This window comes from Phyllobates terribilis, unplaced genomic scaffold, assembly GCF_046119375.1.
Source record: "Phyllobates terribilis strain yellow unplaced genomic scaffold, ASM4611937v1 Scaffold_9__5_contigs__length_417890890, whole genome shotgun sequence".
In the NCBI taxonomy this organism is placed as follows: Eukaryota; Metazoa; Chordata; class Amphibia; order Anura; family Dendrobatidae; genus Phyllobates; species Phyllobates terribilis.
Genome location: NW_027362769.1, coordinates 287,585,496 through 287,604,326, shown reverse-complemented (window position 1 = coordinate 287,604,326; position 18,831 = coordinate 287,585,496). Strand labels below are relative to the sequence as shown.

The 18,831-nt window shown below is 44.8% G+C and overlaps 1 protein-coding gene across 1 annotated transcript in view; it reads right to left on the bottom strand.

Moving 5' to 3' along the window:
• The window catches only part of DNAH7 (dynein axonemal heavy chain 7), a 505,238-nt gene that overhangs the window by 267,804 nt on the left and 218,603 nt on the right, over nt 1–18,831 (bottom strand). The window contains exons 24-27 of the mRNA XM_073647873.1: nt 15,853–16,021; nt 11,158–11,260; nt 10,941–11,068; nt 10,021–10,233 (exon numbers count right to left, since the gene is read on the bottom strand). Of these exons, the coding sequence (XP_073503974.1) occupies nt 10,021–10,233; nt 10,941–11,068; nt 11,158–11,260; nt 15,853–16,021 (613 nt within the window). The remainder of the gene's footprint in view (nt 1–10,020; nt 10,234–10,940; nt 11,069–11,157; nt 11,261–15,852; nt 16,022–18,831) is intronic.

Here is an 18,831-nt window from a genome sequence, read left to right as displayed (position 1 = left end):
ATAAACTTATCCTCAGAAGCAGAGGTGACTCTTGGTCTTCCTTTCCTGGGGCGGTCCTCATGTGAGCCAGTTTCTTTGTAGCGCTTGATGGTTTTTGCAACTGCACTTGGGGACACTTTCAAAGTTTTCCCAATTTTTCGGACTGACTGACCTTCATTTCTTAAAGTAATGATGGCCACTCGTTTGTCTTTACTTAGCAGCTTTCTTCTTGCCATAATATAAATTCTAACAGTCTATTCAGTAGGACTATCAGCTGTGCATCCACCAGATTTTGCACAACACAACTGATGGTCCCAACCCCATTTATAAGGCAAGAAATCCCACTTATTAAACCTGACAGGGCACACCTGTGAAGTGAAAACCATTTCCGGTGACTACCTCTTGAAGCTCATCAAGAGAATGCCAAGAGTGTGCAAAGCAGTCATCAAAGCAAAAGGTGGCTACTTTGAAGAACCTAGAATATAAGACATATTTTCAGTTGTTTCACACTTTTTTGTGAAGTATATAATTCCACATGTGTTAATTCATAGTTTTGATGCCTTCAGTGTGAATGTACAATTTTCAAAGTCATGAAAATACAGAAAAATCTTTAAATGAGCAGATGTGTTCAAACTTTTGGTCTGTACTGTGTATATATATATATATATATATATATATATATATATATATATATATATATATATATATATATATATATATTTATTGTGGCAAGACGACTCGCTCGGCTCTCCAGGAGGCAGACTCAGGACACACGTTCTCAGGTTACCTTTCTGCTGGTTTATTGTCTGGCATAAACTCGTGCAGGGTTTCGCAGAAAAAATAAACAAGACCCCTCTGGGTTAAACGGAAAAACAAAACAAAGTATAGCTCAGTCCATAGTTGAGCGGGTTCCGCCCGCTCTCGGCAGCATAAACTGCACAGGTAACAAGCTCTGCAGCTTCCACAATACTGTCTGGAGACTTCCCTCTCCAGACCACACTTCACAGGAAAAAAAACAGGACTGAGCTTTTACACATTGCTCAGCCACACCCTGAGGGGAGGTAGGGGGAATGGCGTCCCGCCCTCTTTGCCATTCCCATAAAACCGCACACCCTTTAACAGAGTAAATCTACCAGCATATAACATGCTGGCAGAAAAATAATGTAGGTCTTAGTTCACACAGTAGAGCATCCTGAGTGACACATACCTCCCCTCACATATAAAACCAGTGACACTGTCACTATATATATATATATATATATATATATATATATATATATATATATATATATAAATATATATATATACTGCTCAAAAAAATAAAGGGAACACTTAAACAACACAATGTAACTCCAAGTCAATAATACTTCTGTGAAATCTACCTGTCCAGTTATGAAGCAACACTGATTGTGAATCAATGTCTCCTGCTGTTGTGCAAATGGAACAGATAGCTGGTAGAAATGACAGGCAATTAGCAAGATACCCCCTATAAATGAGTGGTTCTGCAGGTGGTGACCACAGACCATTTCTCTGTTCTCATCCTTTCTGGCTGTTGTTTTTGTCACTTTTTCATTTTGCCATTGCTCTCACCCCTAGAGGTACAGTAGCATGAGGCGGTGTCTACAGTACAACCCACAGAAGTTGCTCAGGTAGTGCAGTTCATCCAGGATGGCACATCAGTGCGAGCTGTGGCAAGAAGGGTAGCTGTGTCTGTCAGCACAGTGTCCAGAGCATGGAGCAGATACCAGGAGATGTGGAGGGGGCCGTAGGAGGGCAACAACCCAGCAGCAGGACTGCTACCTCCACCTTTGTGCAAGGAGGAACAAGAGGAGCACTGCCAGAGCCCTGCAAAATGACCTTTAGCAGGCCACAAATGTGCATGTGTCTGCACAAACGGTTAGAAACAGACTCCATGAGGGTGGTATGAGGGCCCGATGTCCACAGATGGGTGTTGTGCTCACAGCCCAACACAGTGCAAGACGCTTGGCATTTGCCACAGAACACCAGGATTGGCAAAGTCACCACTGGCGCCCTGTGCTCTTCACAGATGAAAGCAGGTTCACACTGAGCACATGTGACAGACGTGACAGAGTCTGGAGACGCCATGGAGAGCGATCTGCTGCCTGCAACATCCTTCAGCATGACCGGTTTGGCAGTGGGTCAGTAATGGTGTGGGGTGGCATTTCTTTGGAGGGCCGCACAGCCCTCCCTGTGCTCGCCAGAGGTAGCCTGACTGCCATTAGGTACCAAGATGAGATCCTCAGACCCCTTGTGAGACCATATGCTGGTGCGGTTGGCCTTGGGCTCCTCCTAATGCAGGACAATGCCAGACCTCATGTGGCTGGAGTGTGTCAGCAGTTCCTGCAAGATGATGGCATTGAAGCTATGGATTGGCCCGCCCGTTCGCCAGACCTGAATCTGATTTAGCACATCTGGGACATCATGTCTCGCTTCATCCACCAACGTCACGTTGCACCACAGACTGTCCAGGAGTTGGCGGATGCTTTAGTCCAGGTCTGGGAGGAGATCCCACAGGAGACCATCCGCAACCTCATCAGGAGCATGCCCAGGCGTTGTAGGGAGGTCATAAAAGCACGTGGAGGCCACACACAATACTGAGCCTCATTTTCACTTGTTTTAAGGACATTACATCAAAGTTGGATCAGCCTGTAGTGTGTTTTTCCACTTTAATTTTGGGGGTGACTCCAAATCCAGGCCTCCATTGGTTAATAAATTTGATTTCCATTGATGATTTTTGTGTGATTTTGTCGTCAGCACATTCAACTTTGTACAGAACAAAGTATTCAATGGGAATATTTCATTCATTCAGATCTAGGATGTATTATTTGAGTGTTCCCTTTATTTTTTTGAGCAGTGTATATATATATATATATATATATATATATATATATATATATATACATACAAGAAAAAGAATGGAGGCAGCACTCAAAGTGATGATGAAAAAATTGTCTTTTAATAGACCATGTGGCTGTAGCAACGTTTCGGTCCCAAGATATGTACCTTTTTCAAGCAATGTGAAAGTGCAATTGTGGCGCCCAGCTGCGCTTGGTACCACAGATCCTAGAAGGGTGCATTAATGGAATCCTCCACAAGAGGCCCCCATAAACATTCACACATCTCCACCTTCCACCTCAGACCAGCAGAGGGAGCCCGTTAGGGATATAAATAGGGAAGGTGGAGCTAGGCAGTTAGTTAGTCTGGAGTGCACAGAGAGTGAAAAGCTGTGTGTGCGGAGAAGCATGTGGGTTGCTGTGTAGGCAAGCTAGGCCTCCAGCGGTCCTGAAGCCCAGTCTAGACTCAGGAGCTCAAGTAAGTGAGCCCAAGGTGTGAAGACGCCTGTAAGAGCGGTGAAGAGCGGCAAGCTGCCGTTAGTGTGAGTAGCCTAGTTAGGGCCCGAGCGTGGCCAAAGGCGAGTGGAAAGTGAGTAGCAGTGGGGGCAGAGGAGCTTACCCAGCTCACCCCGAAACAGATACCGGACACCGGGTCCGAGCTTACTGGGATCTCTACGACCCAGTAAGGCATAACCGGAGTCCCTGGAGAACTACAGATCCCAGGTTCACCAGAGAGCTGATACGTAACAGAGCCAGGAGACACATAGGCCCCGTAAACTGGGAGCGTGCACTCCAAGAGAAGGCCCTACCACAACGTCAGCCGGTCAGCAGGACAGAGATAAAGTTAGGCCTAGCTTCAGGCAGGTCAGAAACTTACTGTTATGCACACGCCCGGGCTGAGCGGCGTGTGCGTGTGATTGTAGTAATTCCACTGGACCGTGCCGGAGAGTGAATGCCTGGAGGGGCTTAACTAGGTATTCACCCGATCCGACCAGGGTCGCACGACGGCATACGACGCCAGTGCACCAAGGAGGAACCGAGCAGAGGGACCAGGTGCTACTCCAGGACAGACCCCGGACACGGCTGTTGACCCACACAGGGGAATACAGGAACAGACTGGTAGGCTGGCACACAGACTGGTGGGTATAGGCAGGCACGACTGGTATGCAGGCAGGCGGGTATGCAGGCAGGGGGGTACAGGCAAGCACAGCTAGAGTGCAGACAGGGAGGCACTAGCAGGTAGGAACACAGGCGGGATAGGACCCAGTACACACTGGGACTCAGGAACAATACAGGCAGAGGGGTACAGGCAAGCACAGCTAGAGTGCAGACAGGGAGGCACTAGCAGGTAGGGACACTGGCGGGATAGGACCCAGTACACACTGGGACTCAGGAACAGAACCACAGATGTGGCGGACAAACACAGCAGAGTGAGGCCGCCCAGAGAGGTGAGCGAGAACAGGGCAGGACAAGGCCACCTGGAGCGGTGAGCAAGAGTAGAGCAGGACAAGGCCGCCAGGAGCGGTGAACAAAGGATCAGAGCTGAGCGAGACTGCTGGAGCAGTGAGCAAGAGTAAAGCAGGACGAGGCCGCCTGGAGCGGTGAGCAAGAGTGGAGCGAGACTGCCGGAGCAGCGAGCAAAAGGGTCAGAGCGGAGCAAGGCTGCCGGAGCAGCGAGCAAAGGAGTCAGAGCAGGCTAGAACCGCCGGAGCGGTAAGCAAAGGAGTCAGAGCAGACTAGAACCGCCGGAGCGGTGAGCAAAGGAGTCAGAGCAGGCTAGAACCACCGGAGCGGTGAGCAAAGGAGTCAGAGCAGGCTAGAACCGCCGGAGCAGTGAGCAAAGGAGTCAGAGCAGGCAAGGCTGAGTAGGGGGGACAGGGCTCTGTTCACACGGAACAGACAGGAAGGGAAAGGCAGAGCCAGACACCCACAGGGTACTTGCAGTGAAGTAGCGAGTGGACCACAAACTCACAAACGGGAGTACAGAGACAACAGGCAGGAGTTAGGTACGAGTTCAGACTCTGCAGAAAAAGGAAAGGAACGGACATAGAGAAAAGACAGATGAAAGATAGGAGAGAGTACAGACTGGAACTGAGTGTACGGAGGAGACCGACACAGGAGCGGGTCTGGGAATACGGCCCCCAGAGAGGCGGGACGAACAGGCAAGGAGCGTGTTCAGACAGGACAGACAAGATACAGGAGCAGGTCTGGGTAATCGGCCCCCAGAGAGGCGGGACGAACAGGCAAGGAGCGTGTTCAGACAGGACAGACAAGATACAGGAACGGATCTAGGTAATCGGCCCCTAGAAGGCGGGAGGAACAGGCTAGGAGCGTGTTCAGACAGGCCTGGAAATACAGCCTCCAGGAAAGGCAGCAGGCAAGAGTACACAGACAGGACTCAGTTCAGACACGGGAACTGATACCGCAAGGCAGGAGACAAAGACAGGACTCAGCTCAGACACGGGAACTGATACCGCAAGGCAGGAGACATAGACAGGACTCAGTTCAGACACGGGAACTGATACCACAAGGCAGGAGACATAGACAGGACTCAGTTCAGACACGGGAACTGATACCGCAAGACAGGAGACAAAGAACGGGACCTGGCACCTTCAGAGTGAAAGCACACACTGAATGAAACACTATGCTCAGGCAGGGATAGATGGGAGCAGCTGAGCTATATACCAGGTGACAGATAGCAATAGGCTGAGGACGCACAAGGGGTGTGACCCACAGCAGGTACAAAAAGCAGGAAGTGATCGGGCACCGCCCTTAAGCAGCAGAAACAGACACAAACAGACAGCATGGAGGGAAGCCAGAGAGACATTCTGGACTGGAGATCAAGTGCGCGCTCTTGCACAGTGGGAGATGGACCACCATGCAAGGACGCCGCCAGGTATGTTACACTTACTACGCAGAGGCAAGAAAATGGAGGCCCTACACCCGCGCATTGGGGAGGATCCTGATATGCACCCTCCATCCTACAGTGCTCCGGGATGTGTCTGAACTACCACCAGTAAAAGGTACTGAAGTGTCTACTGTGTCCGTACCCGTTCTTGCTCTGACCCGGCTGGGTCTCGCCTGTCCTGCATCCCCCTCTCCGTACGCTGCCCTGAGACCTAGCTCCACCTGTGGGGAGCTATACCATCGAGCTGCCTTACCACCGGCCTCAGTGGACTGCCGCAGCGCTGGTGATTCTCACCAGAAACCACAGGTGGCGTCACGAACTTCCATAAAATTAACAAACAATCCCCTTTTAAAAGCTGACCCCAGAGTACGGGCCCGGGAGCCGACCAAAGCGACATCCTCAAGGCCAGGCAAAGGCCCGGGTACCGAGTTGTCCCCATCCCCCTGGGCGAGTCACAATGTGCAAAGTATTTAAGCCTGCTTAATCACACACATTGATTAGCAGTAATTAATGTGACATACATGTTTTAAACATGATACAGATACAATCAATATATTATTTGAGTTTCTGGGATCCAGACAGACTCTTGCATCTTTCATCCAGCCACTGAAGTTTCTGGATACTGAGTCATGGGGAAAGCAAAAGAATTGTCAACGGATCTACGGGAAAAGGTAGTTGAACTGTATAACACAGGAAAGGGATACAAAAAAATATCCAAGGAATTGATAATGCCAGTCAGCAGCGTTCAGACTGTGATTAACAAATGGAAAATCAGGGGCTCTGTAAAAACCAAACGGTCAGGTAGACCAACAAAAATTTCGGCCACAACTGCCAGGAAAATTGTTCGGGATGCAAAGAAAACCCCACAAATAACATCAGCTGAAGTTCAGGACTCTCTGAAAACTAGCGGTGAGGCTGTTTCAAGATGCACAATAAGGAGGCACTTGAAGAAAAATGGGCTGCATGGTCGAATCGCCAGAAGAAAGCCATTACTGTGCAAATGCCACAAAGTATCTCACCTACAATACACCAAACAGAGACAAGCCTCAAAACTTCTGGAACAAGGTAATTTGGAGTAATGAGACCAAAATTGAACTTTTTGGCCACAACCATAAACATTACATTTGGAGAAAGGTCAACAAGGCCTATGATGAAAGGAACACCATTCCTACAGTAAAGCATAGAGGTGGATCGCTGATGTTTTAGGGATGTGTGAGCTACAAAGGCACAGGACACTTGGTAAAAGTTGAAGGAAAGATGAATGCAGCACATTATCAGCAACTACTGGAGGCAAATTTGCACTCATCAGCCCGGAAGCTGCGCATGGGACGCACTTGGATGTTCCAACATGACAATGATCCAAAACACAAGGCCAAGTCGACCTGTCATTGACTACAGCAGAACAAAGGGAAGGTTTTGGAGTGGCCATCTCAGTCTCCTGACCTCAATATCATTGAGCCACTCTGGGGAGATTTCAAGCGCGCAGTTCATGCTAGACAGCCCAGGAATTTACAGGAACTGGAGGCTTTTTGCCAAGAAGAATGGGCAGTGTAGCGCTGGCGTCCCTGCCCTCTGCTAGGCAGGGACGCTGCTCCCCTCACCGCTCTGCTCCGTGCCCGGCGTCCTCTCCCCGCTCTGCTGTCAGCGCGCGCTCCTTCCCGGCGTCCTCCTCCTGCTCTGCTCTCAGCGCGCGCTCCTTCCCGGCCCCTGTGCTTAGGGCGCGCGCGCGCTCCCCTCCTCTTAAAGGGGCCGCGCGCGCCGTCCTAAGGAGTCCCCGGCCAATGGCCGGAGGACTTCATCATATATAAGGCACCTCCTCCAAAATGGAGGTGCCCGAGCAATGTTGTTTGCACCTGTGTCTCACCTGTGCTTCAGCCCTCAGGTCCCGCTGCCAGTTACCTGCCAGTTTCCTGCCAGTTACCTGCCTGATTCCTGCCTGAATACTTGTTACCTGTCTGCCAGTCTGAGGTCCGACGGTCTGCCTTACTACTCCTGTCAGTCTGTCTAAAGGACCAGCCTGCCCGCTCACCTGGGAGCGCACATCAGCTACCTGCCTGCTTTCCTGAGGTCCGACGGTCTGCCTTACAACTCCGGTCAGTCTGTCTATGGACCAGCTTGCCCGCTCACCTGGGAGCGCTTCTCCGTTACCTGCCTGCTTGCCAGCCCGGAGGCTCCGTTGTCACGTGCTGTGACCATCAGCTACTTCAGACTCTTGTCCGCTCACCTGGGAGCGCTTCTCCGTTACCTGCCTGCTTGCCAGCCCGGAGGTTCCGCCGTCACGTGCCGTGACCACCTGCTATTCCAGAGACTCTCGCTTGCTCACCTGGGAGCACACATCTACCATCTGCCTGCTAGCCTACCCGGAGGCTCTGCCATCACAGGTCGTACCTACCCTTTACCCAGAGACTGCCCTGATCACTTGCCGTATCTCCCTGTCCGTTCATCCAGAGACTGCCACCCGCTCCCTTACAAGGGCCGCCCCCTTGTATAGTAGCTCAGAGGTTCCGCCTCCCAGACCCGTTACAGGCAGCTTTGCCATCTGAGAAATTAAAGAACCTCATCCACAATTACCACAAAAGACTTCAAGCTGTCATTGATGTTAGAGGGGGCAATACATGGTATTTTGATCAGGATCATTTGGATGTTTTTGGTTGTCATTACGATTTAAAAAGAGAAAACACAGTAGTTTGACAATAAATGGCTTCACCCAACCAATAACCATGAGTGGAGAAAAAATTTTTTTGATATCATTCATATTCTCTGAAACAAGGCCAAGAAAGGGAAAATTCTGCCGGGGTATGTAAACTTTTGGGCACAACTGTATATTAGATGGATAGATAGATAAATGGATAGATATGTAGTGGAGTCAAAGGCACCTGATTCATTAAGAGCACTGTCACCTCGTGAGCATTGCCGGTCACCAAATACTCATCGTGGGAAGGTAGCCTCATGGTATGTTCACACTAATTTTTTTTTAAGAGGATTTAGAAATAGATTCTGCTCCTAAATCCACATCAAAAACTGCGTCAAATACTCTTTGAATAAGTTTCCTACTGATCTGAATGAGAAACGCTCTTGTAGTGTACACAGGAATGTTTTTTTTCACATTATTTTGAACATTTCCCAGTAAAACTAATAGGATTTGCAGTAAAATCTGCTTCTAAATCCTTGTTAAAGCGTGACTAGGCCCTAAAGAGAAAGAGGTCATGCACATGGCACTCTACAATAGATCTAGTTTTTGTGCTTACTGCCTAATGTTTCAGAATTTCCATAAACTACAGTGGAGCCACAGACATGGAAGACCATCTGTCCAATTCACATACTTCTTTCTGGAGTGTCAAAAGGGTGACAAAACCCGTTCTTCTGATGTGAACGTGCATTCCTCTGTTCAGAGAACCTGACAGGACATGGAGGAATGGAGCCTAACTGTAATCTACGACGGGTTGTGACTGATGGCAGCTGCCATCTTTGAATCCTGGCAGAGTGCAGTAGATAAAGCATACCTTTTCGCTAAATGAAGGTATTTAGAAAAATGCTTAATATTTAAATGTGTATTATTTCTTGTATTTCTTTTAACACATTTCTCGGAGAACCCCTTTTACCTCTCAGTCAAGCATTTTTCTGTCCATTTGGTTGGGGACCCCACAGATGGCATTGCGGGAGACATGTGGAAACCAGTCCATAGGTTGTGCACCCCTGCTCCAAATAAATAGAAAATTATCTATACTCCACTTTTGTGTATAACAGGGGCAAATATTATGGGGAGTTACATCATACCCCAGCCCCATTGAAAGTTTGGAATGTACTAGATTTTATTTAAAAACTATTGTCCTTATTCTATTTTATGTCCAGAATGTTATGAAGTTTTATTTTACTACATACAAAAAATGAGAAAAAAAATCACAGAAAAAGGGGGTAAATAAAGCACTCACCCCATACTGCATCATATTGTACATTATAGTTAATATTGCTTTTAAAGACTGCAAGATTACAATTTCATGCTGAGGAGAGTATTTATATTGTCCTCTTCTATTTTTACTAAACATTGAGAGGAATATCTTTGGTATAGGAGATATACTAACATATTATTGGCCTGTTGGTACTGAGTCCTGTTCTTGGAACTGGAAAAGGAGCTGCTTATTTTATACATTTTCATCAAGTGCAAAAGTGTCTATTTATATTTAAAGTTTTTCAAGAAAAGGTATCATATAACATTTACATTTCACATTATCAAGTATTTGAAACATACGAAACGCTTTCATTCACACTTATCAGTACCTTTAGGTTTCCTGCTGCCGTCAAGACTGATTTAACAGCTCTCATGCCATAGTCATAATGATGCTGGGAAGACAGTTGCTCGGAACATAAGCGATATGTTGCCACAATTTTCACTGATAAAGGTCGGGCTGTGACAAAGCCGCAAGAGTATAAGACTATTTCGGCAATCATGGCATAATCAGGTACCATCATGGCAACAGTCCTGAAAAGAGCCTGTTTGTAAAATATGCAAAAAAAATAAAAACAAAAACATTTGATATCTGTTAAAAAAAACATCAATATTGCTTCTCTTCTTAAAATTAGTTGAGTATAGAAATAAATAAGAACCAATACTGTCGTAACTTAGCAGACAAAAGCCGGTCAGGTTTCTCTATAATGTCTTGTGGCTATCACTTCACATGGTTAAGCTCAGCCAATCAAGAGGGACTATCATGGCCAGTATAAAAGCAGAGGCAGGGAATGCAGCAGCCACTGTGTGGTGATCCTGGATCATGAGAGGATATCACTACTCACATCTTAATAATAGAGAAAGGGATTGAAAGCAATAAAACACTGAAACATTACAGATATTGTGTGAAAGCACAGCTATGATAATCAGTTACTGACTGTATATCCATACCCATGCATGTTGAGGTAACTTTGATATTAGTAGGCTGTGTTTGCATTAAAGAGCTAGAAATGGTTTGGACACAGATATAAGAGACCTCAGAGACTTATCCATGTATTTTCCAGGCAATTGGAGTACTTGTGTTTCACCACTAATCACGTTTTTGTTTTTAAATATTGTGGCAAACTAGCGAATTGGAATTACAAAATATTTGCACATATGTTACTTTTCACAAAAAACATAACTTATACAACAGTAATAATATAAAAAAATGTAACAGTAATATGTAACTGTAACAAAATATGGGTGATACCTTAAGGTTGTCTGGCAGCTCTGATCGCCCAGCATAGCCAGGATTCATAGTAATAAAGACTGCACATGTGGGGTTCAGCTTTAGCTCTGTACCCTCAAATATCAATAGATCTGATCCTGTATTGATGCCTGAAAATAAACAAATCATTAAAAGATTTGATAATCGTTGTAAAACTCTTTTGCATGGATACCCCATGACATAATAGAAGAATACGTACCTCTTTGAATTGTAAGGATCTGCTGAGCAACCACCGACAGCACTTCTAAATCTATCCTGTTAAATTCATCAAAGCAAGCCCATGCGCCACAGGACAGTAAACCCTGAAATCAAAGGTGAATAATGAATATGCTAAATCTATGTGTACTGTACTGACTGATCCACAAGAAAATGTGTGCCTAAATGATCATTTTCAACCTATATGGCTTAACAAATTTAATTATAAAAATATTTGTTTTACAAATTTAATTATAAAAATATTTGTTTTTCAGATTGAGATGGATGTAGCCAAAACCATGTAGATTCAGACTGATGGCAGCAAAACCATGAGGGAACACATGAAAATAAAGAGTAAAGAAATATGTGTGCAACGTGTCTACTCTTCCCCTTTTACTCTGATTACAGCTTTACTCACCTTAGTTATTCTCAGCTTCATCAGGTAATCACCTAGAATGACTTTACAACAGTCTTAAATGGTCTCCCAAAGGTGTGTTGGCATGTGGGCTGCTTTGCCTTCACTCTGTGGTCTAATTCTTCCCAAACAATATCAATAAGTTAAGTTCAGGTGATTTTGGAGACCATTTCATCTTACGCAACACTCCATCACTCTCCTTCTTAGTCACATAGCCCTTACATAGAGTGGAGGTGTGTTCTGGATCATTGTCCTGTTGCAACACCAATGAAGGTCCCACTAAGTGCAGACCTTTGTTGCAACACAAATGAAGGTCCCATTAAGTGCAAAGCTTACATAGCGTTGAGGTATGTTCTGAGTCCTTGTCCTGTTGCAACACACATGAAGATCCTACTAAGTGTAAACCTTACATAACGTTGAGGTGTGTTTTGAGTCCTTGTCCTATTGCAACACAAATGAAGATCCTACTAAGTGTAAACCTTACATAACGTTGAGGTGTGTTTTGAGTCCTTGTCCTATTGCAACACAAATGAAGATCCTACTAAGTGTAAATCTTATATAGCGTTGAGGTGTGTTCTGAGTCCTTGTCCTATTGCAACCCAAATAAAGGTCCCACTAAGTGCAAACAAGAATGATGTCTTCAAGTATATCTTGAATTTGAAATAAATCACCAACAGTTTCACTGTTGTCAACACGCAAGAAACAAACCAGAATATAGGTTAAACCTTAGATTCTTTAAAGTTCTCAACATTTAATTTGATGACATCTTTACACCTCCTTGGCATTCTATTAAGCAGTTTCATCAGGTAGTCACCTGGAATGGTTTTCAATGAACAAGTATGTTTCGTCAAATGTTCATTTGTGGAATCAAACGCCTTCTGGCAGTGTTGATACACAGTACTAAGCCCTATTCCATAACTGTGCTAAGTCAGAATATGGCAAGACTCATTTAACAAAATAAAAAGAAATGACAATACATCAATACTTGAAGACATGAAGGTCAGTCAATGCGGAAAATTACTAGAGCTTTGTGGGTATCCTGAAGTGCAGTCATGGAAACCAACTGCTATGATAAAACTGTCTCTCGTGAGGACTGCACTGGGAAAGGAAGACCAAGAATTACCTCTGCTGTAGAGGATAAGTTCCTCAAAATTACCAGCCTCAAAAACTCCAAATTGACAGCACTTCAAGCCACAGCGCTCATAAATGATGCACTGACATCATGTCGCAGACACATCTCAACATCAACTATTCAGAGTAGATTACAAGATCCAGGGCTTTATGGTAAAATTGTTGCAAAGAAGACACTACTGAGGAGTGCAAACAACAAGAAGACATTTGCTGGGCTGAACAACACAAACACCGTACATTTGATGAGTGGAAATCTGTTCTGCGGTTTGATGAATCAAAATTTGAGATTTTCGGTACATACTGCCATGTCTTTGCGAGAAGCAGAAAAAGTGAGTGGATGGTTTCCAGATGTGTAGTGTAAACAATGAAGTATGGAAGGGAAGGCGTTGATGGTGTGTGTTCTTTGCTGCTATTCCAAGTTATTCCAAATTCAAGGCACACTTACCAGCATGGTTACCCCAGTATTCTGTAATGACATGCCATGCTATCTCGTTTGCACATAGTGGGATTATAATTTGTGCGGCAACAGGACAATGAACCACAACAAGCCACTAGCCTATGCAAGGGCTATGTGACCACGAAAGAGATGGATGAAGTGCTGTGTCAGATGACATGGCCTTTACAATCACCCAAGCTTAACCCAATTGAGATGGTTTGGGATGAGTTGGACTGCAGAGTAAAGGCAAAGCTGCAAAAAAGTGCTAAGTACTTCTGGGAACTCCTTCAAGACTGTTGCAATGCCATTCCAGGTGACTACCTTATGGAGATGTTTGAGAGAGTGCCAAGGGTGTGTAATACTGTCATCAGAGTAAAAACGTTTAACTCAAATTTTGGTTTGTTTAACACTTTTATTTTCTCCCTTTTCCATATGTTCCTTTGTGGTTTTGCTGCCTGCAGTCTGAATTTACACTATGCACTGTCCAAGATGATCATTGTGTGAAAAAGTGACAAAAAAATGTAAAACAAAAAGTCTTCCTGGTAAAAAGGAATCATTTATTAAAATGTATTTTTGTTGCACATACTGCACACTACATGGAAACAGTAAACCTATACATATTGCTTATTCATACAACCTGAATAACCTCAAGAATTAATTCAACAATTTATGTAGTGAGAAACATGAACAGGAGGAGAAAAGATAGCTTTTTTTCCTACATTGATTTTAGAAAAATATTATAAAACTTCCACCGTACATTTTGGCGTTAAAAAACATGAACAAAAAAATTCAGAACGGGAAATGTTTTCAAAGCCTCATAGCTTGGGTGTGTAACTTCAAGCTATAATTTTTAGCACAGTAAGACAATACATTCATTTTCTACATTTACAAGGCCGTATAAACCTGTTTTGCTATGTTATTTTTTGCCTTTGACATCAAACATTGGACATTGCACCTCAGATGAAATAAGAATAAATAGAAATAAAATCAAGGCTTAAACATGATCGGTTATTTGGAATAAGTCAATTATGAGATCCAGCTTTGGCATGTCAGTGATAATCCGTTCACTCAACTGATACATGGTATTGACATGATTGGACGTCATCTGTTATACACTGCTCGAAAAAAATAAAGGGAACATTCAAATAACACATCCTAGATATGAATGAATGAAATATTCTCATTGAATACTTTGTTCTGTACAAATGTGCCGACAACAAAATCACACAAAAATCAATGGAAATCAAATTTATTAACCAATGGAGGCCTGGATTTGGAGTCACCCCCAAAATTAAAGTGGAAAAACACACTACAGGCTGATCCAACTTTGATGTAATGTCCTTAAAACAAGTCAAAATGAGGCTCAGTATTGTGTGTGGCCTCCACGTGCCTGTATTTCCTCCATAAGCCTGGGCATGCCCCTCATGAGGTTTCGGATGGTCTCCTGTGGGATCTCCTCCCAGACCTGGACTAAAGCATCCACCAACTCCTGGACAGTCTGTGGTGCAACGCGACGTTGGTGGATGGAGCGAGACATGATGTCCCAGATGTGCTCAATCAGATTCAGGTCTGGGGAATGGGCGGGCCAGTCCATAGCTTCAATGCCTTCATTTGCAGGAACTGCTGACACACTCCAGCCACATGAGGTCTGGCATTGTCCTGCATTAGGAGGAACCCAGGGACAACCGCACCAGCATATTGTCTCACAAGGGGTCTGAGGATCTCATCTTGGTACCTAATGGCAGTCAGGCTACCTCTGGCGAGCACGTGGAGGGCTGTGCGGCCCTCCAAAGAAATGCCACCCAACACCATTACTGACCCACTGCCAAACCGGTCATGCTGAAGGATGTTGCAGGCAGCAGCTCTCCACGGCGTCTCCAGACTCTGTCACGCCTGTCACATGTGCTCAGTGTGAACCTGCTTTCATCTGTGAAGAGCACAGGGCGCCAGTGGCGACTTTGCCAATCCTGGTGTTCTGTGGCAAATGCCAAGCGTCCAGCACAATGTTGGGCTGTGAGCTCAACTCCCTTCTGTGGACGTCGGGCCCTCATACCACCCTCATGGAGTCAGTTTCTAACTGTTTATGCAGACACATGTACATTTGTGGCCCGCTGGAGGTCATTTTGCAGGGCTCTGGCAGTGCTCCTCCTGTTCCTCCTTGCACACCCATGCCGCTGGGTTGTTGCCCTCCTACAGCCCTCTCCACGTCTCCTGATATCTGCTCCATGCTCTGGACACTGTGCTGACAGACACAGCTACCCTTCTTGCCACAGCTCGCACTGATGTGCCATTCTGGATGAACTGCACTACCTGAGTAACTTCTGTGGGTTGTACTGTAGACACCGCCTCATGCTACTGTACCTCTAGGGGTGGGAGCAATGGCAAATTTAAAAAGTGACCAAAACAACAGCCAAAAAGGATGAGAACAGAGAAATGGTCTGTGGTCACCACCTGCAGAACCACTCTTTTATAGGGGGGTATCTTGCTAATTGCCGATCATTTCTACCAGTTGTCTGTTCCATTTGCACAACAGCAGGAGAAATTGATTCACAGTGTTGCTTCATAACTGGACAGGTAGATTTCACAGAAGTGTTATTGACTTGGAGATACATTGTGTTGTTTAAGTGTTCCCTTTATTGATTTGAGCAGTGTATATTTGGGTCCGTGTTGGTGGACACTGTATAATACATTGGAACCTATAAATAGATATGGCGTACCTTAAAAAACTTTCCTAATGCAAGGTAGTCTAATCCATCAGAACAATTGAAAACAACACATTGTTTAGCTACAGCTTTTGCCAAATCCTTGGTAGTTTCTGTTTTGCCTGTGCCGGCAGGTCCTTCTGGAGCGCCACCCAAGTGAAGATTGAGAGCACCAAATAAAGTTCTGTTGCAACGATAAAGATTAAAAAGTTATACCTAATAACTGTTTATTCATCAAAAATAAAGAAATACAAATGTTAATACACAATGCTGTGCGGTAATTATAAAATAACTCCATAACCAAAGCCCCCAATTTATCAAGACTGGTGATTTTCAAGTGGAGTAAATGAGACAGTAATTGAAGCGTTGCTGTTCCCCTGCAGCTCTATTGACCACTTCACTACCTTTTTTCTTCAGCTTTTGTACACAATTATTGAGTGCAGTCATCGTGCCTGAGCTGCTACTCTGGTCACTCAAAGCAGATCTATTATGAGATTTCACAACACAAACGGAATAATCTTCAAATAGAACTAATAGACCTGATGTATCTTGTGTGCTTACTTTGAAAATCAATGTCATGATGGCTGTATAGTTTGGATATTAAAATTAGCACTTTATGAGTCCAGCCTATTAGTCCAAGCGTATTTAATCTCCACCGATCCATCCTGACAGCTGGGGTTTGTACTGAAAAGGCTGAAGTTTTAGCATCAAGGAGCAGGAGATATGCTGATGACTTGTCAATCAGGCTAGGTGGGGGCAGATTAAGTTTAAACCTGTTTTTCAGGATTATATAGCCATTCTGACATTTAGGGTATGTGCACACGATGCAGAAATGAAGCAGAAAATTTCTGCATCATTTCTGCATCTCCCTGGCAGAAAAAACGCATGCAGATTGTGCATGCGTTTTTCCTGCAGAATACATGCGGATCCACATGTAGATTCACATGCGTTTCCGCATGCAGATTGACAAGCGCTTTCCAGGCGATGTTAGCATCACCTGGAAAGTGCTTGATAACTAGGTCACACTATATAAATCCATGCAAACAGCATGGATTTATATAGTGTGACCCGAGAGAGTGTATATACTTACCTCCGATGGCCCGCGCTGTCCTGCTCAATCTGTTCTCCCTCGCCGGCAACTTTGAATTGAAAGACCTGCCGACGTCAGCGTCACGTGACCCGTCACATGACTCTGACGTCACCGCAGGTCCTACAACTCACTGCAAGTGCCGGGAACCAAGCGGGAGCGCTGCGCGGGCCGACAGATGGTAAGAATACATTTATTTTTTATTTTTTTCTTGTTTTTACAGCTTTTTTAATGGTACCTGGGTGTGGATGAGACTCTCCTCTCCTCCACACCCGGGTACCATCCGCACATTAGAACGCACCAATTACGCAAGTACAAATGCTGTCTTGCGGAATTGGCGCGTTCTAATGCAAGTCAATGGCGGCGAAATCGCCGCGTTTCCGCAAAATTAATTGACATGCTGCGGATTTTTGACCGCAGCGTTAACGCTGCGGAAAAATCCGCATCATGGGCACAGCACATGCGGATTTCCATTGGGGAACATTGCTTCCCTTCTACCATGCGTTTTTCATGCGTTTCCGCGGCGTTTACGCAACTGCAAAAACGCCGCGGAAACGCATGAAATACGCATCGTGTGAACACAGCCTTATTCTTAAATTAGTACATCAGCCTCATCACTTCTTAGAGATCAATATTATACAGTTTGTATTTTAAAATATTCTTCAGATTTTCCAGGACTTTAAAGAAGACCGTTCATCAGTTTGAGTATGTTAATCTGGTCACATGATGAAATAGTGGCCGAGTTTTTATTTTTTAATTTCTCCTCTCCATTGTGGAAATATTAGCTTGTAAAATGTAGGTTATAATTTATGTTAGAGTTCAACTGGACATGAACAGGGATTTGTCTTTGTTGCTGTGTACTTATTCTTCTGCATGAAGTTTACCAATCAGAAGAAGCCAGCTTCATGCAGTAGAGAAAATAACACACCGCCCTCCTCTGCTCACTGATTTCTGCAGCTACCGGGTAAAGAAACAACAGAGTCGAGCTATGTATTATTACAAACCTTTCCAGATCTCATCTCACGACAGTCAGTGTGGGGCGAGGGTCAGAGCTGACAGCACGGTGAGATCTGAAAGTATTTGCTCTGCATTATATCTACAGAGTAGCTGCAGAGTTTGTATAATTCACCACACTTACAGACTTCATCTCAGACTGCTGTCAGCTCTCATCCTCACCACACACTGACTGCCATCTGATGAGACCTGAAAGAGTATGTAATGAGATGTAATTCAGCTCTGTCGTATACCTACATAATAACTGAAGAGATCAGTGAGGAGAGAAGAACGTGTTTTCCTATTCCCTGAATGTTACTGGGTGCTTATGATTGGTTAACTACATGCAAGGGGAAAAGTACACACCCCCAGTGACAAATGTCTGATAACGCCCAGCTGAACTATGACATAAGTTATAACATAAACTTTACAAGCTAATAACTCTGCAACAGAGAGGAGAAATTAAAAAATAAAAATCATGTTTTAGTCAGCTCTGCGGCCACTATTCCATGATGTGGTCAGTTTAACATGCTCAAACTGCTGAAAAGTACTTTTTAAAAGGAATCTGTCACCAGGTTTTTGCTACCTTAGCTGAGAGCAGCATAATATAGAATCAGAGACCCTGATTCCAGCGATGTATCACTTACTTGGCTGCTTGCTGCAGATTTGATAAAATCTGCTTTATCAGCAGAATATCAGTAGATGGCTAGTAAACCTGCTGCCATGTAGTCCTCCATATTCATGAGCTCTCAATAACTCTGTCGTCACTACTGATTCACAGCTTTCTCCATATGCACAGTATACACAGAAAGCTGCCAATCAGTGGTGTGGGTGGGGTTATTCAGAGACCTGCAGCAGACAAAACACTGATTTTATCACAACTGCAGCATACAGCCCAATAAGTGATACAATGA